Below are 22,291 nucleotides of genomic sequence, written 5' to 3'. Positions count from 1 at the left end.
AATCCCAACAGTATAATGAAGACCACAACTCCCATGATTAATTTGCTGTGTCATTTGTTTGTTATGAATACGTGTCCTCTAATGGCGGAAGTTCCAACTGTGCATACTGTACATAATCAAATCAAATTTCAAATTTTTATGAGTTTCTTTTTTGTGTTGAACACCAAAGAAGATATTTTGAAAAGTGTTGGTGAATAAATGTAACCATCGACATCCAAAATAATAGTATGAGGAAAATGACTACCAGTTTCCAACATTCTTCAGCATATATTTTGTGTTTATTCAATAGAAAAAAAGAAAATCATTTCCACATCATAACTGTAAAGTGATTCCAGAGATTATGGTCAAGCCCTGCAGATACTGAAGGCGTGTCAGACTGAGATCTGGCTCTTGTTGCCGTGCACTCTTGTGTTATGATGACTGCGAGGCTGCAATTTAATTATCATCAAATATGATTCCTCCCTAATTAATGCATTTGTTTTAATGCTTGCAGTTTTGGCAGTTTGGAGAATGGGTGGATGTGGTGGTGGATGATCGATTGCCCACTAGAGATGGGGAACTGCTCTTTGTTCACTCCGTCACAGGCTCTGAGTTCTGGAGCGCTCTGCTGGAGAAGGCCTATGCAAAGTGAGTCATAAGCTCCCCTTTGTTGGGTTTGCCTTGGGATGATTTTGTCTTGAGCCATTGAGTCATAATAACAGACACAAAATGCAACTTAAATTATTTCCAGTATCATAACATGAGTCTTTAGTGTCACGTGATTGCTTAAAAATTATTCTGGTACCACTTTAGTTTAGGTCAAAGTTAGCAAACCATTAACTTAGACTACTAGCTTAATGGACTACTAATTAGATGTTTAGTTACTTTAAGTTGGGTTTAGGTTTTGGGTGGGATTAGGGATGCACAATATAATCATACTTTATAACTACTAATGAACAGTTAATATTTTAATAATTGGCAGGTAATTAGCCAGTAGTTAATGGCATGATATGTGACTTGAACTAAAGTGTTACCATTATCTTATTATTATCTTATTATTGTTGATCTTAAAAAATGTTAAGCAGCTTAAAATTCTTTTGATGAAACTTTAAAATTTTATGGTAAATAAAGTTCATTTCATATTACTAATAGAAGTGTTCTTGATTGTGAAACGCAATTTTGTGTAAAGTAAAACAGATTTATTGTTTATTGTATATTATTTGATTATATTTTATGTTTTAAGACCTATCAGGGGGGAAAACACATTGCATACACATTTTACTTTTATATCTCGACTAACATCAAAATACCAGTTTTGAAAAGTATTCTTGTAAACAAAGTCAGTTATAAAAGTTGACATTCGATGAAAAAATGTTTATCAATATATTGCATCTGTGTCTTAAGTGTAGAATCATAAAGCTTTATTAGGCTGTTGTCAATTTAAGACAGATCTAAAGAAACAAAGTCAATATACTGACGCAGATCTGATTTCTTCCTCAAATGTTTAAGACTGAGAGAAACACAATATTATACCTACATGAACAACTTAAGTTTTTTTTTCATCTTTTTTGTTTGTTTATCGAATTGACTTGCACTTAATATGCTTGTCACAGTTCATGCTATTAACAAACCATTAAGTAAGCTCTTAATGAACTGCTTATTAGCTGATTATTACTAGTTAGTAAGGTAGTTTAGGTACTGGGATTATATTTTGCTTACAAACCATTACCCAAGACTATTAGCCCAATAAATTATTAATTAGCTGCTTATTAATAGTTAATAAGGTAATAGTTTAGGTTTAGGTATTGGATAGGATTAAGGATGTAGAATAAGATTCTACTTTATAAGTTCTAATAAACAGTTCATGTCTTAATAATAGTTAATAGTGTGTATTGTGACAAACTAAAGTGTTACCTAAATTATAGTTCATATTTAATTTTTTCTAATGACATTAAATATGAATATTATTAATGGCATCATGCTGAAGTTAGAAATGCCATTTTTGTGCCAATACTAGTGGTGGTTATCTTTTTATAGTGTGATAAATAGTCTGTTAACAAACCATTAACTTAAGACTATTAGCTCAATAAATTAGTCAATAACTACCTTATTAATAGTTAGTAAGGTAGTTGTTGGGTAGAATTAGGGATGTAGAATAAGATCATACTTTATAAGTATAATAAACAGTTAATATATATTAATAATAGACAGGCAATACGCCAATAGTTAATAGTGTGGATTGTGACTTAAACTAAAGTGTTATCTAAAGTATCATACAGTTTATATGTTATATTTTCCAATTATATTAAATATGAATATGATTAATAGTATCATACTGAAGTTAGAAATGGCACTATTGTGCCAATACTAGTGGTGGTTACCATTTTTATAGTGAGATGAATAGTATAAATCATTTTATTCTGTTAACAAACCATTAACTAAGACTATTAGCTCAATAAATTAGTCAATAACTACCTTATTAATAGTTAGTAAGGTAGTTGTTGGGTAGAATTAGGGATGTAGAATAAGATCATACTTTGTAAGTATAAATAAATAGTTAATATATATTAATAATAGACAGGCAATACGCCAATAGTTAATACTGTAGATTGTGACTTAAATTAAAGTGTTATCTAAATGATCATACAGTTCATATTTTATGTCTTCTAATGATATTTAATATGAATATTATTAATAGTATCATACTGAAGTTAGAAATGCCACTATTGTGCCAATACTAGTGGTGATTACCGTTTTTATAGTGAGATGAATAGTATAAATCATCTTATTCTGTTAACAAACCATTAACTAAGACTATTAGCTGAATAAATTACTAATTAGCTGCTTATTAATAGTTAGTAAGGTAGTTGTTGGGTAGGATTAGGGATGTTGAATAAGATCATACTTAGTATAATAAGTACTTAGTATTTATTAAGTATAATAAATAGTTAATATATTAATTATAGACAGACAATATGCCAATAGTTAATAGTGTGTATTGTGACTTAAACTAAATTGGTACCTAAATGATCATACAGTTCATATTTTAGGTTTTCCAATGATAATTAATATGATATGATGAATGATACTGAATGGTACTGAAGTAAGAAATGCCAGTAATGTGGTAATTTTTAGTGTGGTGATGAATGGTATATATCATTTTCATTAACCGTTTTATGTATACTGTATTTTACCATCCTTTTTTGCCTACTCTACCTCTGCATGACACTGTGCTCTATCAATCAGAGTGAATGGATGTTATGAAGCCCTTTCTGGAGGTTCCACCACAGAAGGTTTTGAGGATTTCACTGGTGGGATTGCAGAGATGTACGAGCTGAAAAGTGCACCGACCAACCTGTTTCAGATCATCAAGAAGGCCCTGGACTCTGGAGCTCTGTTGGGATGCTCCATAGATGTATGAGCTCAAACAAATTGGGAAAGTACTCCAAAATTAATATCTGATGATAAAACAGTGCTTGTATTACTACAGATCACCAGTGCTGCTGATTCTGAGGCCGTCACTTATCAGAAGCTTGTAAAGGGACATGCATACTCTCTTACAGGAGCTACTGAGGTTAGATATTTGAGCTCCTTTCATTTTTTTTTTGGACTCCTTTGACATTAGAGTTCAAAAATTGCCTTGGATTAGATTAAATCTGAGTGTTTTCTCGGGTAATAATTGATAACGTTGATATTTTACCTGTTAACTTTTATATGTATGATCTTTTCAGGTAAATTACAGAAGTCGAAAAGAAAAGCTGGTCCGAGTGCGTAATCCTTGGGGTCAGGTGGAATGGACTGGGGCTTGGAGTGATAAGTAAGACATAATTATTTACATAATTGTTTATTTACTTATTATTTACTGCTATATGTGAAATTAAGAAACCTTTGTTATTAGTGACACTGCTCATACTTAAATTAATATGTAAATAATTCAATTCAAGTTTATTTGTATAGCACTTTTCACAATAATTATTGTTACAAAGCAGCTTTAAGGTGCACATTATTGCAATACAATTACATTAGGAAAACTTATCATAACTTTATTAGTTACTACTTATTATAATAATAATAATTACTTACATTTATATAGCGCTTTTCTGGACACTCAAAGCTTTTTACACATTGGGGGGAATCTCCTTAACCACCACCAGTGTGCAGGATGATGTGACGGCAGCCATATTGCACCAGACTGCACACCACACACCAGCTGATTGGTGTAGAGAAGACAGAGTGGCGAGGCCAATTATGATATGGGGATGGTTAGGAGGCCATGGTGGACAGAGGCTAGTTGGCTAGTAGCTTTTAATAACCTTTATTTAACCAGGGAAGTCAATTGAGAAGCAGTTCTCATTTACAATGACAAAGCTGGCCAAGAGGCAACATAAAAAGCAGATACAGTACAAAGTTTCACAGATGCAGATAATAACATATAAAACCAAGGACAAACTAAAAAACAAGCAAAGTGATCTTGTACTATTAATTGGATTTAATTTTTAAAGGATGATAGAGGAAGTGTTGAGCTTTAAGGTCTGCTGCAGATGAGTCCAAGCATCAGCAGCAGAATACTGAAAAGAGTAGCGACCAAATGAAGTGCGCTATTCAAAGGTTAATAAAACCACTGGAGCGCAGATTTCGACATGTTTTCTGAATGTTAAGAAGTGACTGTAAATATAGTGGAGTATTCCCATTAAGAGTTTTATAAATGAACAGAAACCAATGAATTTGTCGATGTAAATGAAAAGAAGGCCAATTCAATAAAAAAAGTTGACAGTGATGAGTATTAAATGGCGCACAATTTACAAAATGAGTTGCTGCATGGTGAATAGCATCCAATTTGTGAAGAAGATTAATCTGTAAATTAAATCCCTATAATCTAAAATTGGTAATGCTGGTAATTTGACCAAATGCTGCTTTAAAGAGTGCATAAAGGAAGATTTGTTCAGGCTTTAACCTTTTTGAGCAATTAATTTATGTTAAGTTTACCATCTAATTAGATACTGACAAATTTGTAGCAGTCAACATAATTAATCTCAGTACCGTCCAATTAGGAAATTTTATTTGGAAACTCAACATGTGGTATAATTTCTATTTAAACCCTACATTTTGTTTTATTAGTATTAAAAACTAAATGAAGATTGGTAAAAGCGCGCTGGAACTTTTAACAGTTAGTATAACAGTAATTAGTTAATAACAGTTATTTGTTAACAGTTAATGTTAGTACAGTTGAAGTCAGAATTATTAGCCCCCTTTTATATTTTCTTTTCTTTTTCAAATATTTCCCAAATGATGTTTAACAGAGCAAGGACATTTTCACAGTATGTCTGATAATATTTTTTCTTCTGGAGAAAGTCTTATTTGTTTTATTTCGGCTAGAATAAAAGCAGTTTTTAATTTTTGAAAAAGCCATTTTAATGTCAAAATTATTAACCCCTTTAAGCTATTTTTTTTTCAGATAGTCCACAGAACAAACCAACATTATGCAATAACTTGCCTTATTACCCTAATCTGCCTAGCTAAACTAATAAACCTAGTTATTAAAATATTATTTACTGTCATCATGGCAAAGATAAAATAAATCATTCATTATAAATGAGGTATTAAAACTCTTATGTTTAGAAATGTGTTGAAAAAAATCTGCTCTCAGTTAACCTGCAGTTATATAGTATATAGGTGTTGTCTATGTGTGTATACATGTATGTTTTGTATATAAAAGAGTATATAGTAAAATAGTAATAGTGTTTCACTTAATTATCTTAATGTCTTTTAGCTCTTCTGAGTGGAACGCTGTCGATCCATCTGAGCGTGAGAATGTGAAATCAGAAGATGGAGAGTTCTGGTAAAAATCACTTCTATTTAAAACCACGTAACCCGTTTCGCCAAAGTACAGTTATTCACCATTATTGCTCTTTTTGCACATATGCAGGATGTCATTCTCAGATTTTGTGAGGCAGTATTCCCGCCTTGAGATCTGCACTCTGACCCCAGACACGCTGACGTCTGACTCGCTCAAACACTGGAGTGTGTGTAAATTTGATGGCACCTGGAGAAAAGGCTCTACGGCTGGTGGTTGCAGGAACCATCCATGTATGCATGTTTATATTTATACTTTTAGGAGGAAGTGTTTAATTTTTATGGCACTAATGGCACCAGATTAAATTGCAGTCTCTTTAAATGTGCATGGCATAACCACATAATATGCCTTTGAGTTTGAGGAACTATCTGCCAGTGGTGTCAAGTAGCACAGAAATTACATGTTTTAAAAATGTCCAATTATAGTTTTACTATTATTTTTTAACTTATTTTTACTTTTATTATACAATAGGTACACAATTTACATGGAATCAAATACAAATGGAAGAAAACAAAAAAAAGAACAGAGATAAAAACCAAACAGCAACAAAAAAGTAATTTTAAAGTAATAAAATTAAAAAGTAATAAAAAAAAGTCAGGTCGAGGCAGGTGTGCGTGCGTGCGTGCGTGCGTGTGTGTGTGTGTGTTTGTGTGTGTGTGTGTGTGTGTGCATGTAAAGGTAACTGGGTGGACAGGTCAGAGTACATAAATCAAAAGCATCAAAAAATATAACATGCATAACAGTAGAAAGCATATTTTTATTAGTCACAGATATCAAAAAGATTAGGCAAATAATATAGATGTAAATGAAGTAAAGTTTATTTATAAACTAATTTCGAGAGGATCACTTGCTTATGATTGACCACAGTCAGTCCAGCATTAGATAATTATTCTTAAATCATATGATTCCTAAGTCATTATAAATAACCAGAAGAAACCCCCCTTCCTCCCCTTCTCCTTCCACTTTCACCTAGATTGGGCATCACGGTTGGCATTTTGTGCAGTTTGCATGTTCTCGTGGTGTCCAGTTTCTTCCCACTGATATGTGTCGTATGTAAACAGACTAAAACAAATGGGCACGATAGTTTAGCTTCTAGCATCAGTTTTTTTCCTTCTCAAAGTAGTTCACTATCAGTTTTTGAGATCTAAATGAGTTTAATTTCCCCTCTCACTCTGCAAATCTCCCAGGACAGCATGCCAAACAAGCTTAATATAAATCATCAGCTAAGTGTGAACTTTTGAAACATAGAACAAAACCAATCAGTGGTAGGGAGTGACAACAATGATAGTAATATAATGAAAGTCATAATGACAGTAAAAAATGACAACAATAATGATAGTTTTTACACTTGATTTTGAAAAAAAAAAGTGCATAGTTATAAAGCACAAAATCACTCAAAAGAGAGTTATTTTCCATTTCAGATTGCACTGTTTAATTAAACACCTCGATTTTAGTCTTGAGTTTGCTTCTGGGAAAGTACATGTCATTTTAGCACAGATTTAAATCATTCTCACACATGGGGACAGAGCTAAAGCCAAAATATGTCATTTTTGCCACTAGAGGGCACATACAACAAACAAAGGCAGTTAATCATTCTTTGGTGTGTCATATTTTTTGCATTTTATATGAAATGGAGGGTGTATGACATTACTAGCATGGCAACACAATGACACATTAGCATAGCAACACAATGGCACTTTAAAACTGCTTAGTTCTCTAGATTTGATCATACTTCAATACATTGGTCAGCAAAATAAATGACCATTCTAGTGTTTTTTGGATATTGTGATACAAAAATCCTACATATTGTGCATGTTGTCACTAAGTTTCATACTGTAGGCCTCAAAAAAGTCATATATTAGTATCATATATATACACATATTATGAGTTTAAACTGTGCCACCGTCACAGTAGGTAGAATGATCGCCTTACAGCAAGAAGGTCTGTTTGAGCCCTGGCTGGGTCAGATGGCATTTTTGTGTAGAGTTTGCATGTTCTCCCCGTGTTGGCGTGGGGTTTCTCCGTGTGCTCCGGTTTTCCCCACAATGTTGGATAAGTTGGCGGTTCATTCCACTGTGGCAATCCCTGAAAAATAAAGAGACTAAGCCGAAAGAGAAATGAATGGACGAGTTTAAACTGGCAAGGTTTTAATACGCATGCAAGTATTTTACTTATTGCTCTGAGAGTAAACGAAACAGAAGCTATAAGGCTCAGCCCTCTTTTGGAAGGGGGCCGGGAAGGAGCTGCTCATTTGCATATAAACAGACAAATGTGAACAACATAGGTTGGTTAATTCTGGAAATGTACCCCTGTCTACAGTTCTGGATAGCACGATTTATGTAGCCAGAGGTACGTCTGGCTGCATTTCGTCTTTAACACCAATGCTTAGGGACGGTATGATGCAGCCGACGACTTCTGCTCCTTGTAGTGCTACCAGCTAAAGGCTTACCTCAGTATGGCTTTTCTGGTGTTGCCATTTTGCCCAGTGTCACGCCGTGTATGTCAGGGTTTTGGGACACAGAGCAGAGTTGACTGCGATGTTGGGGTGAAGATCGGTTCCAGAAACCAGGTAAAACAAAATAATAAATAAATAAATAAATTACAGGTTGAAAACCTGGTGAAATAAAGCGGCCGGGCTATCGGTTTGGTTTAGGGAAGAGGGTAAGTGGTTCAGTGGTCAGCAAGCTGGCCTGTTCTGCTAAAGTGTATATTGCGCCCTCTGGTAGATTTATGCGAGAAGAGGACACGTGAGAGAAATATGAGATCATCAAAAAGTGTATAAAGCGGCCTCTGGTGAATATGAAAAAACAAAACTGCCAGCAGACATACCTCCAGTAACGTTTTTTGCTGTCCCTAGAAATGTAGAGCAGGGTATCTGCAATGAGCCTGGGTTGAATGTGAAGCAGTGTGTTTTTGCTTTTGATCAAATATATATTTATATAGAGCGATATAAAAGATACATTAGATATTTTGAGCTGAAACTACATTTACACATTGTTGGGACATCTTAGAGTTTTTTTTTTAATACACAGCGTAGCCCTTAATAATTTCATGTAAAATCATCAAAAATGATTTGTCTTCAATGTAATGTTTGCTAATGATTATGTTACACTAAAGACTGAATTCAAACATAAATTGTAATTATGTTTTAGTGCTCAAACATAACAAATCTCTTTCAAAAACACTGGAAATCAGCTTTGAATGGTGATATATGTAACAAAAATATTGCATAAGTGTAAAATATGCAATCTAAAAAATTATGCACTGTCATTATAATAATCTGCTGTTTGGTTATAATCATCTCTGTAATAATCTTCGTGTTTTCCACAGACACGTTCTGGATGAATCCTCAGTTTAAGATCAAGCTGGAGGAGGAAGATGATGATCCGGATGATAATGAAGTGGGCTGCAGTGTGGTGATCGGCTTGATTCAGAAGAACCGCCGCAAGATGAGGAAGGCTGGAGAAGACATGCACACTATCGGCTATGCCATCTACGAGGTGGAGTTGCTCATATACAGATGTTTTTTTTATTAATTTTGATGTTAAATTGTAAACATAACCTGTAAAGGGTACTGATTATACTTTTTTCTTTCTTTTCCTCATTTTAGGTGCCTTCTCAGGTGAGCACAGTGGAGTAATCTGTAAATATAATTTATGCAAGATGGTTTTTGATAATATGTTTTTTTTATATAAATGACCAACACATAATTACTCAAAACACACAAGTTCAAGTTCATTTATTTATAAAGCACATTTAAAAACAGCCACAAGATTGACCATAAGTGCTGTACATAAGAAAGAGTAATATTTAGTGAAGATAGAAAGATAATAATAAAAACAAATGATGTTTAACAGAGCAAGTCATTTTTCACAGTAAATACTTTTTCTTCTGGAGATGGTCGTATTTGTTTTATTTCAGATAGAATGAGAGCAGTTTTTAATTTATTAAAAAACATTTTAGAGTCAAAATTATGAGCCCTCTTAAGCAATTTTTATTTTTGATTGTCTATAAATTTTGTTTATTTGATTACAGGGTCAATGCACATTAATAAACATTACTGTAAAATGTGCCAGAATTAGCCAAGAATGGCTAGTTTTCATCTGTAGACCCCTTACGCCCCATTCACACTGGGATTCAGCTTCATCGCTTGACAGAGGGAGTGTCTAAAGTTAGGGCTGACGCGATCATCACAGCAGCGTCAGCCAATAAAATTAGTCAGCAATAGCCACTGTCTGAGTTGGTGTATTTGCATACAGTGATCTGATTGACGCTTTCATCGGCGCTTGAAAAGATGAGCAAGTCCCAGCTTCTGCAGCGAGCAATAGCACTGAAGCAGCGCCGACGGATCCACAATGCAGTACCTGACATCACCTATTCAAAGTGAATGGGAAGCGTTGACAGCTTGTGAATGGGGCATTACAGAATGTTAAAAAGTCACACTTAAAATAAAAGTAAAACATAATAACACAGAATAAACTATAATATACACATGCATACATATATAAGCATCTATATACTGTATATACCAATATATTTACATATGCTGTATACATTTGCATACATTAAACATACACATGCATACATATATACATACACATATATATAAAAAAACATACAAATACAAGTCAACAAAGTATCGTTATACTTGCCTAATTAACCTAACTTGCCTAATTAACCTAGTTAAGCCTTAAAACGTTAAGCTGAATACTAGTATCTTAAAAAATATCTATTAAAATTTTATGTATCTTATGTATATATCAATGCTCTGTTGACTTGTAGTGTTGGAAATGTACAAATATAGTATTTCTGGTTCTTGTTCGCCTCTTTGCAGTTTCATGGGCAAAAGGAGGTTCATCTGGATAAGAACTATTTCCTGACTCACGCTCAGAAAGCTCGATCTGAAACCTTTATCAACCTCAGAGAGGTCAGCACCCGCTTCAAACTTCCTCCTGGAGAATATCTCATCGTCCCTTCTACATTCGATCCGCACAAGAACGGGGATTTTTGTGTGCGCGTGTTCTCCGAGAAACAGTCTGAGATGCAGTAAGGATCGTCTCTTTTATTAATTAAAAATATGTGTGTTCTACATATGATCATACACAACTGTGTATTACAAAATAATGGCAAAATATTTTCATAATTCGGGTTTTGGTGGCACGGTGGCTCAGTGGTTAGCACTGTCGCCTCATAGCAAAAAGCTTGTTGGAGTCCCAGCTGGGTCAGTTGGCATTTCTTTGTGGAGTTTGCATGTTCTCCCTGTGTTCATATGGGTTTCCTCCGGGTGCTCTGGTTTCCCTCACAATCCAAAGACATGTGCTATAGGTGAATTAAATTAACTAAATTGGCCATAGTGCATGAGTGTGTATGTGCACATATGCTGAAATAGCTGGCGGTTCATTCCGCTGTGGCGACCTCTGAAATAGAGACTAAGTGAATAAATTAATTTAGGTAAATGAATTTATTTTCTGGCATTAATAATTCAATAGTTTCAAAAGAAATTAAACCCTTAGTTTGGTAAAATTGAAATTTTTATTTTATTCATTTTAATGTGTTTTATACATATGTTCAGACATAACATAACTATATATTACTAAAATAATGCAAATATTTTCATATTTATGGCATTAATATTTCAAGAATTCCATGAGATAATATCTCCTTAGTTTTTAAAATTGAAACAATTATTTCACTCTATTTGTTTTAATGTGTTTTGTACATGTGAAAAAACATAACATAAATATATATTTCTCTCCCCCCCCCCCCCAAAAAAAATCTATTTTTGGTATTGTCAGGTATTAAGATTTTGAAAGTTTTATAAGAAATAATACCCTTGGTTTGTTAAAATTAGAATTATTTTATGCATTTCAATATGCGTTTTGTACAAAATATAACAAAAATAACAATGTCAGAAAATAGCATAACATAACTATATTACAAAAATGGGGGAAAAACAAGCCTTTATTTGGTAAAATTAAAAAGGTAATTATTTTATTTAATTTATTTCAATATGCATTTTGTACATATGATCAAACATAACGTAACAATATATACTACAAAATAATGAAAAAATGAAATGAATTTATAATTCAACAGTTAAAAAAAAATCCCCCTAGTTTGTTAAAATTGAAATAATTTTTATTTAATTTTATTTTTATTTATTTATAAAAAAAAAATTTATTTAATTTATTTATTTATTTATTTTTTTTAGATTAGATTCGTTTACTAAAAAGTCCTGAATAAAGTTGTGATCATTTCATTAAAAATATTGTCAGTCCACCAAATATGACAAAAATGTTACAGTATAAAAAAATTAAGCTTTTATATGTTATTATATTATTTCATTAAATGTATTATTTATTTTATATGATTTATTATTATTATTATTATTATTATTATTTATTTTTTTATATTTTTATTATTATTCATTTTATTCATTTTCTTGTCGGCTTAGTCCCTTTATTTATCTGGGGACACCACAGCAGAATGAACCGCCAACTTATCCAGCATTTGTTTTACGCAGCAGATGCCCTCTCAGCTGCAACCCATCTCTGGGAAACATCCACACACACTCATTCACACCCATACACTACGGACAGTTTTAGCCTACCCAATTCACCTGTACCACATGTCTTTGGACTGTGGGGGAAACCGGAGCACCCGGAGGAAACCCACGCGGACGCAGAGAGAACCTGCAAACTCCACACAGAAACGCCAACTGAGCCGAGCCGAGGTTTGAAACAACAACCCAGCGACTTTCTTGTTGTAAGGCGACAGCAGTACCTACTGCGCCCCTATTTGAGAAAATGTTTATTTATATTTAGATATAAAACGTGTGTATATGATACAAATGTCTGTATATATATATATATATATATATATATATATATATATATATATATATATATATATATATATATATATATATGTAAATATTTACATAACAAATTTGTTTTGTATAATTTTGTTTCTATGTATGTGTATCACATTATCACATATAGATAATAAATATATATAACACACACATATATTTTGTACAATAAAAAACTTTTATTCGCAATTAATTTTTCCCAGCTTTATATTATTATTATATTTGCCATTATATTTTATGAGGGGGCCATCTAATATCTCTTTTTTTTCTCCAGACAATGTGATGACCCTATAGAAGCAAATGTAGATGATGTAAGTCCTGTTTTCTCTTGGCTCTGGTAAAATGATTTCATTTCAATTCACTTTATTGCTATGAATACCCTCTCTCTTTTCTACCTCTCCAGGAAATGGTGTCTGAAGAAGAGGTTGATTCTGGCTTTAGGGGCCTGTTTACTAAACTTGCAGGAGATGTGAGTTATTTTAGACCCTGCATAATACCTTACTTGATAAACATGAAGCACCTTTGAGCCAGGAAACATGTACAAAATAATGTTTGCTTTTGCTTCAGGACATGGAGATCTCTGCTTCTGAGCTGCGAACGATTTTCAACAAAATAGTGGCAAAGAGTAAGCCTGTCTTTAAATCCTTAATCACGTTTTATATGTAAATATGTATAGGATCTTTTTAATTTTATTTCCACTTGTCTTCTTCATACAGGAACCGATATCAAGACTGATGGTTTCAGTCTGGATACATGTAGGGTGATGGTCAACCTCATGGATGTATCCTTCACAGAAGCTGGTTTAATTATGCTTATTAATTTATTATTATTTATGAAAGTCAGTTTTGGCGACACAATAGCGCAGTGGTTAGCACTGTCACTTCAAAGCAAGAAGGTTACTGGTTCTCCCAGTGTCTGCGTGGGTTTCCTTAAGGTGCTCCGGTTTACCTCACGGTCCAAACACATGCGTTATAAAGTAGGTGAATTGAATAAACTAAATTGGCCGTAGTGTATGTGTGTGAATGAGAGTGTATGGGTGTTTCCCAGTGATGGGTTGCAGCTGAAAGGGTATCCGCTGTGTAAAGCATATGCTGGATAAGTTGGCGGTTCATTCCGCTGTGGTGACCCCTGAAGAATAAAGGGACTAAGCTGAGGGAAAATGAATGAAAGTCACTTTTGCTTAACTCTAATGCAGGAAAGTGGAAATGGAAAACTAGGATTAACTGAGTTTGCTACACTTTGGAAGAAGATTCAAAAGTATTTGGTGAGTTTGTCAAACGTTTAAAAAAACTAGCTGTAAATCTGTTCTCATTGGTTGTTTAGGGCTGACATCCTTATCGTCCTTTATTTAGGGCATTTATAAGAAGAATGACATGGATGGATCCGGCTGTATGAGTACACCAGAGATGCGAATGGCTTTGAAGGAAGCAGGTACAGTCTGCTAGCCTTTGACATTATTCAGGCTTAATTTTAAACTGATTCAAAATGGGTAATAACTTTCAGTAGTGAAGGCGGCACAGTGGCTCAGTGGTTAGCACTGTTGCCTTACAGCAAGAAGGTTGCTTTTTCGAGTCCAGGCTGGGTCAGTTGGTATTTCTGTGTGGAGTTTGCAAGTTTTCCCCATGTTGGCATGGGTTTCCTCCCAGTGCTCCAGTTTCCCCATAGATTGTAAAAATGATTTGTTCACTCAACTTAACTTAGTTCAGTCATCTTGTTGCATTGACTCAGTTAAGTTGTATTCCCTTAATTCTCAAGGTTTTCTCAACTTAAAATATTTAGTAGACAGAGTTAAATCATTGAAATTTAAGTGGACATGCAAAGTTTATTTTTAATATGTTAACTTACATTATCAAGTTAGCAGAACTTGGAAAGTTTATTTAAATACATAAACTTACATTTTCAAGTTCACTAAATTAAGCAATTACCAATTAAGCAATTACAGTAATTCTAAAATAATTGTCTTTACAAATTTTTTTTTTTTTTTGTTATAAAGTATTTTTACAAAGTAATTTTAAGTAAAAGTAATCTCAAGAGGCGAAAAAAATAACAACTGTAAACCTCTAAAAAACACAACTAACACAGGCTCTAAAAAAATGACACCAGAAGTTGGAACATTATAAAGATTTCCAGGAGTCATCCCTCTACACAGCTCTTCGTCTGAATCTGTGTGCTGTACAAAAAATGCCAAACAATGAAAGAAAAACTTTACCTTTTTAATTTACTTTACAAAATCTAAAACATTAAAGCTGAAAGACAAACACAACATGAACACCAAATCTTATTTACCTACAAATCATTACTTGCATGATGCCAGTGCTTCAGTTTTTAGTGTCTTATGAGAATGTGTTGATTGGTTGTAGTGAAATGTGCAGCTACACTTACATAATGCAAGGTGTTCGTTAGCTGACCATCAATAATGTCAAAATTACAGTTAATAGGAAATCTTAGGGATATGAATTTTATAGCCAGAATTACTATCAATAATGTCAAAATTGCAGCCAGTTTCTGTGTTCCTTCTTGACTTGAATTGTTTACGTCAATTCAGTTTCTGCATTCTGCATTGCATTCTGATTCATTGCTGAATAACCAATCAGAGTGCTCTTTTTTTTAGCAGATGTCCGACGCAGATTCTAATATTATTAACTAATGACTTATTCCCCAATATTATTAAGATATTGGCTGTTTATTTGTACTTGTAAAGAACATACAGTATGCTGCATGATCTTATTCTACAATCTAATCCTACCTAACATCTAAACCCAATGACTAACTTAATAACTATTAATAAGCAGCAACTTTCCTCCGGGTGCTCCGGTTTCCCCCCAGTCCAAACAAATACGGTACAGGTGAATTGGGTAACCTAAATTTTCTGTAGTATATTTGAGTGTGAAAGAGTGTGTATGGGTATTTCCCAGTGATGGGTTACAGCTGAAAGGGCATCTGCTGCGTAAAACATATGCTGAGGCTTGGAAGAGTTTGATTTGTGTGGTCTAAATGTTGATAAAGCAATTCAACTTCCAAAAATTAGGAATCTAGTTCAGATTAATAAGGCCAAACCGTCATCTTCAATTTGTTTAGAAACACTGAAGAAGCTTTCAGAGCTGAAATTCTTATGATATGATAAGGTAATGGTTGTTTGGTTGTAGACACATTCTTTAAAGGGTTAGTTCACGCAAAATTTATAATTCTGTTCTTAATTACTCACTCTCATGTTGTTTCAATCACCTGAGATTTTTGTTCATTTCTGTAATACAGATTAAGATATTTTATTTCTCTCTCATTCAACTGGAATATCATTTGAAGCTCCAAGAACACTTTTGTGCACCAAAAACTTGCTGGTTTTTATACAGGCATACAAACAAATGATGAGGGATTATTTTTAATCATTGGCCTTAAACATTGGTTGATACAATCATATTGATTATATACTCTTGTCAGCCTATAATTTCTTGTCTGCATAATATTTTTGCAACAAACTGCAGTTGAGATTGTGATTGTACCCATAAACCCACAAATGTATTACTTTAACTTTAGGATCGTTTAAAGTGTATAAATCAACGATGGAAAATAATCTAAAAAACTAAAATTTTCAAAAACAATCAGGCTTTTTATATTATTTAACAATGCTGATTTAATGATTTTTAAAAATATATTTTAGTCAGGATATTCCTGAAAGCTGTGATATATGGCACAATTTTGGCAGTTATTAGCAAACAGTAAGTAAACCTTTGAGTTTAATATAGTAATTTGATTTATTGTTAATTACTGCACAGGATTCTCTCTGAATGACTGCATTCACCAGAGTCTGGCTGCACGCTATGGAGACGCAGACATGACCATCGACTTTGACAACTTTGTGTCCTGTGTGATGCGCCTGGAGATGATGTTCAGTAAGTCCAAGAATTTCTAATTCTGACTGGTTCATGTTCTGTTGGTTTTGGGAGTTTTTTATTTATTATTTTTAATATTTTTAACAATCTTTTTATTGAGATGTAACAAAAATGTGATGATTTAATACATCACAATCATATTTACATCTTTGTTTTCAATTTAAAAGAATAACAACAAAAACTAAAAAAACAAAAAAGAGAAGAGAAAAAAGAAATTTAAAAGGGGGGGCAAAGGTTGTTTTAAATAGTAACAGATTATTCTAGATAAAACATTAGGGAGGAATTGTTGAAAATACAAATGATTTATAGGAGGCATGCACCAGATCATCAACATGACAACGCTTTGTTAAAATAAATCTTTGGAAACGGGGAAAATTGTAGATAGGCCAAGTCACTGTTAATTTATTTGTCTTTTCCTGTTTCATTTAATAAATTGCTAAAATCTGAATTTAAAATAAGATATATAAAGGGTGTCGACATTTTCTCTAAAGCAGTAAGTTTGCCTTATAACAAATATGAAATCTTTTCCATAACTAAACAGAAGGACATAACATTGATCCACTGTACAACAGAGGGAGATTCTTTTTTATTATATTTTATATTTGGCTATGAAGCATTAATGTTTTACACAGTGTGGAAACACTATACATACACACAGTTCTGTCCAAACAGCTTCCAAAAATTGATTTTGCATGATAAAATAATGGCCTTTAAAATAAATTGTGATCTACAGTAAATCCAGAAAGTATTCGTAGCGCTTCACTTTTTCCACATTTGTTTTTTATGTCACAACCTTATTCCAAAATGGATTAAACTCATTTATTTCCTACACACAATACCCCATAATGACAATGTTAAAAAAGATTTTTTTAAATTGTTGCAAATTCATTACAAATAAAAAACCTGAAGAATCACATGTACAGAAGTATTCACAGCCTTTGCCGTGAAGCTCTAAATTGAGCTCAGGTACATTCTGTTTCCTCTGATCATTCTTGAGATGTTTCAGCAGCTTGATTGGAGTTCACCTGTGGTCAATTCAGTTGATTTGACATGATTTGAAAAGACACCTGTCTATATAAGGTCCCAGGGTTGATAGTGCATGTCAAAGCACAAACCAAGCATGAAGACAAAGGAATTGTCTGTAGACCTCCGAGACAGGACTGCCTCGATGCACAAGGCTGGGGAAGATTACAGAAAAAATTCTGCTGCTCTGAAACTCAATGAGCACAGTGGTCTCCATCATCCGTAAGTGGAAGATGTTTGGAACCACCAGGACTCTTTCTAGAGCTGGCCGGCCCTCTCAGCTGAGTGATAGGGGGAGAAGGGCCTTAGTCAGGGAGGTGATCAATAACCCGATGGTCACTCTGTCTGAGCTCCAGCATTATTCTGTGGAGAGAGGAGAACCTTACAGAGGACAACCATCTGTGCAGCAATCCACCAATCAGGCCTGTATGGTAGAGTGGCCAGACGGAAGACACTCCCCACCTGGAATTTGCCAAAATGCATCTGAAGGACTCTCAGACCATAAGAAACTAAACTATCTCTGGTCTGATGAGACTAAAATTGAACTCTTTGGAGTGAATGCCAGGCGTTAAGTTTGGAGAAAACCTGGCACCGCTTGTCACCAGGCTAATACCATCCCTATAGTGAAGCATGGTCGTGGCAGCATCATGCTATGGGGATGTTTTTCAGCAGCCGGAAATGGAAGACTAGTCAGGATAGAGGGAAAGATGAATGCAGCAGTGTACAGAGATATCCTGAATGAAAACCTGCTTCAGAGTGCTCTTGACCTCAGACTGGGGCGACGGTTCATCTCCCAGCAGGACAATGACCCAAAGCACAATGCCAAAATATCAATGGAATGGCTTCACAACAACTCGGTGAATGTCCTTGAGTGGCCCAGCCAGAGCCCAGATCTCAATCCTATTGAACATCTCTGGAGTGATCTGAAAATGGCTGGTACACCGTGACTTCCTATCCTACCTGATAGAGCTTGACAGGTACTGCAAAGAGGAATGGGCAAACATTCCTAAAGACAGGTGTGCCAAGCTTGTGGCATCATATTCAAAATGACTTGAGGCTGTAATTGCTGCCAAAGGTGCATCAACAAAGTATTGAGCAAAGGCTGTGAATACTTCTGTACATGAGATTTTTATTTATTTATTTTTTATAAACTTGCAACAATTTCAGAAACTCTTTTTTCACTGTGTCATTATGGGGTATTGTGTGTAGAATTTTGAGGAAATAAATGAAGTGAATCCATTTTGGAATAAGGCTGTAACATAAAGAAATGTGGAAAAAGTGAAGTGCTATCAATACTTTCCAGAAATACTATATGTTTTTTTTTATCTTGTTATATCAGTTCAAGTTGCAAATTCCTTTGTTTTACGTTTTCTTTTGTAGAAGTGTTCAAGAGGATGGATATAGACCACAGCGGGTTCATTGAGCTGGACTTCTTTCAGGTAATGAATTTAATAATATTATGCTTAATGATTATTACGTCCGAGCAGTTTTAAATGGTTATTTTCTTTTCCTTTTTTTCAGTGGCTGTCATTTGCTATGATTTAAAGGCCCAGAGGATGACTATATATTTTATTGCGCTAGTTAACTTGCACAGTTTACAATCATATGACTAAATGCTTTACCAGTATAATGGACCACCAGGAATCTGTAAATGTGTCCATTGTACTTGCTACAGAGAAACAAATATAATTGGCTGTTGTTTTGTTTGTGATGCACTTTCGGTTTTTTGCCGTGCTTGCAAGGCATCATTTTAATATTTTTTTGCTGCTGACCGTCTTTAAAGTTGTACATCAAAGTTGTGCAAAATCAACTGTGTGCATGTTAGTTTCACATTGTTTCTGCCATTTCAAAAATTGCGTTTGTTGATGACAAAATTTGTATCACATGCACTGTATTTAAACCCTCGCATACAGCACATAAAAACTGAAGTAGTGTGCTTTACTGTGGCCAGATCTGTAATCACCTGGTCAACAGTAAAATCATTTAATAAAATCTCATAGACTACAGGGATCAATTTTTTTTATCAAAGTGTTGGCCAGTAAACAACATCCTGGCAGAATGTTAACCATAGTAATACTAATAACTCACTAGTATCATATAATCAACAGCATGAGATGTTTTTCCTATTAATTTTTGAATGGAACATATGGGGGTTTCCTCTGGGTTCTCCAGTTTCCCCACAGTCCTAAGATGTGCCACAGGTGAATTGGGTAAATAAAATTGGCCATAGTACATGTGTGTGAATGCTAGAGTGTATGGGTGTTTCCCAGTTCTGGGTTGCAGCTGAAAGGGCATCTGCTGTGTAAAACATATGCTGGAATAGTTGGCGGTTCATTCCACTGTGGCGACCTCTGATAAATTAGAGACTAAGCCGATGGAAAATGAATGTATGAATGAATGAATGAATATAGTAGGGATTGTCTTAAATGTAGACACTCCTTTATAGCATAGAACCATTTGCTATTACTAATCATTGCATGTGCTATTAAAATTTAGATTTTATAGAGTCTTTAATGCACACGCTCTATTACAACTGTATTTTGTGGTAATCTTTGTGCAAGTTATTGTTAAAAGTGTTGTGATTTGTATATTCAATTTCATGATGTTCCTTTAACAGCATGGATAGTGTAATACTTGATTTGTATTTAGAATACAGTCAGTTAGATAGACTTATGCAGGCATGCCCAAACTCGGTCCTGGAGGGCCGGTGTCCTGAGAAGTTTAGTTCCAACCCCAATCTAGCTAATCAAGCTCTTACTAGGCTTTCTAGAAACATCTTTCCAGGTGTGTTGAGGCAAGTTAAAGCTACAGTCTGCAGGATACCGGCCCTCCAGAACAGAGTTTGGACACCCCTGGACTAAAGCATTCATTTAGCTGTTGAAGCATAATGCTAGATACAAATATGTTTAGATATCTGACAACTGTTTAGTACATCTATTGAAAATACTGTGTTTATATTTTAAAGATGTGGCTCCACACTGTCAAAGTTGCTTCACTCGGCGGCCATCTTTGAAATGCTTCTCAGGCAGCATGCTGGGGCATTCGGTTTAAATGATGAAACATCAAATTCTCAAAAATTGCTTGCCAAGCTTACGACTAAATTTTATAATACGAATCTGCAATAAAATTAAGCAACGACTATCTCTTTAGTTTCAATTCTAACTGTTCAAATCGCACAAAATCTGCAGAAACACGTCTGGTCCGAGCCTTTTACTCTGAGAATTGTCAGTCTATAGCGATCAATGATTGGCTACAGTACTAGACGGCAGGGCTTTATTCACTATATTTACCTTTACACTTTTCCCCATTCAAAACTATACGAGTGACATGTCTTGTTATTCTATAGCCTTTGGCACAGTGTTTCTTGTTCAGTGTGTGAGCCACTTTAAATTTGATCTCAGTCACGCAGTCTAGATCAGGGGTCACCAAACTTGTTCCTGAAGGGCCATTGTCCTGCAGATTTTAGCTCCACCCTAATCAAACACACCTGAAGAAGCTAATCAAGGTCTTACTTGAAACACCCAGGCAGGTGTGTTGAGGCAAGTTGGAGCTAAACCCTGAAGGGACATTGGCCCTCCAGGCCTGAGATTGGTGACCCCTGGTCTAGATCATTGATTTAGAACAGTCTTAAACTCAATTCCCGGAGGGCCACAGCTCTGCATAGTTTAGCTCCTACCACCTCCAACTTTACACCTGCTTAACAGTCTCTAGTAGTCTTGAACACCTTGATTAATTGGATCAGCTGTGTTTGATTAGAGTTGGAGCAAAGCTGTGCAGAGCTGCAGCCCTCCAGGAATCCAGTTTGAGACCTATGATTTAGAACAAGGCAGATCTTCAAATATAGTGACCATATATATTGACAGGACCGTTCAACAGAAATGCTTAGGCTGGCTTATCAAAATCTACAGTCATTTGTTGTTGTCTATACTTTTAAATGGAATTTAAGACTTAAGTTTATCAAGTGTGCCTCTCTTTGATGCCTTGCAAGCACTGTTTTTATCTGGTGTTTCCTTGTGTAAACGGAACATTGTATTGTGGACCATTTGGAATTTATAATGCAAACAATAATATTACAGCCTTGTTGCTGTCCATTAAATAAAGTTATCTTTTATTATTTTTGATATTATTATTTTTTATGTTCTTGGGAAATTTTATTTCTATTTCTATAACATGAATGGGATATTTTACCCAATAAATTCTGTCATCATGGACTATTGATGTGAATGGCTACTTCTTCCAGCATTCTTCAGAATGTTTTGTTTTGGGTTTAAAAAAGAAGAACACCTTAAAGCAGTGTTTCTCAACCATGCTCCTGGAGGACCAACAGCACTGCATGTTTTGGATGTCTCCTTTGTCTCTCACAGCCATTACAGGTCTTTGAATCTCTGCTAATGAGCTAATGATCTGAATCCGATGCGTTTGGTTAAGGAGACATGGAAAATGTGCAATGCTGGTGGTCCTCCAGGAACGTGGTTGAGAAACACTGCCTTAAAGAGCATACTTGTTTTTTTATTTCAGAAATATTAAAATAATGTGAGTTTTCCATTCTCTGGATTTTTTTAAATTAAAATTTCATATAGACAGACTTTATAATCAGATTGTCAAACGTGTGATTTTAATAACCTCACATGGTGATATGACGGTTAAATTACAGAACTTGTTCAAACATTTATT

General features: G+C 34.5%; 1 protein-coding gene across 4 annotated transcripts in view; it reads left to right on the top strand.

Moving 5' to 3' along the window:
• The window catches only part of capn2a (calpain 2, (m/II) large subunit a), a 30,241-nt gene extending 8,413 nt beyond the window's left edge, over positions 1–21,828 (top strand). The window contains exons 4-21 of one of the 4 annotated variants that reach the window (XR_015505121.1): positions 494–627; positions 3,226–3,394; positions 3,470–3,553; positions 3,711–3,796; positions 5,750–5,818; positions 5,906–6,066; positions 9,164–9,338; positions 10,668–10,879; positions 12,979–13,015; positions 13,108–13,173; positions 13,272–13,329; positions 13,421–13,485; positions 13,900–13,968; positions 14,057–14,135; positions 16,478–16,594; positions 18,998–19,056; positions 19,139–20,299; positions 20,436–21,828. Coding sequence is in view for 1 of the 4 variants with exons in the window: in NM_001013501.2 (NP_001013519.1) it covers positions 494–627; positions 3,226–3,394; positions 3,470–3,553; positions 3,711–3,796; positions 5,750–5,818; positions 5,906–6,066; positions 9,164–9,333; positions 9,444–9,455; positions 10,668–10,879; positions 12,979–13,015; positions 13,108–13,173; positions 13,272–13,329; positions 13,421–13,485; positions 13,900–13,968; positions 14,057–14,135; positions 16,478–16,594; positions 18,998–19,056; positions 19,139–19,162 (1,671 nt within the window). In the remaining 3 variants the exon portion in view is untranslated. 4 annotated transcript variants of the gene reach the window in all.
• The last annotated feature ends 463 nt before the right edge of the window (positions 21,829–22,291 follow it).

The sequence above is a fragment of the Danio rerio genome, chromosome 13 (genome assembly GCF_052040795.2).
Source record: "Danio rerio strain M-AB ecotype USA chromosome 13, GRCz13ab, whole genome shotgun sequence".
In the NCBI taxonomy this organism is placed as follows: Eukaryota; Metazoa; Chordata; class Actinopteri; order Cypriniformes; family Danionidae; genus Danio; species Danio rerio.
The sequence above is the reverse complement of the archived record's forward strand: the minus strand, read 5'-3'. Positions and strand labels throughout refer to the sequence as shown.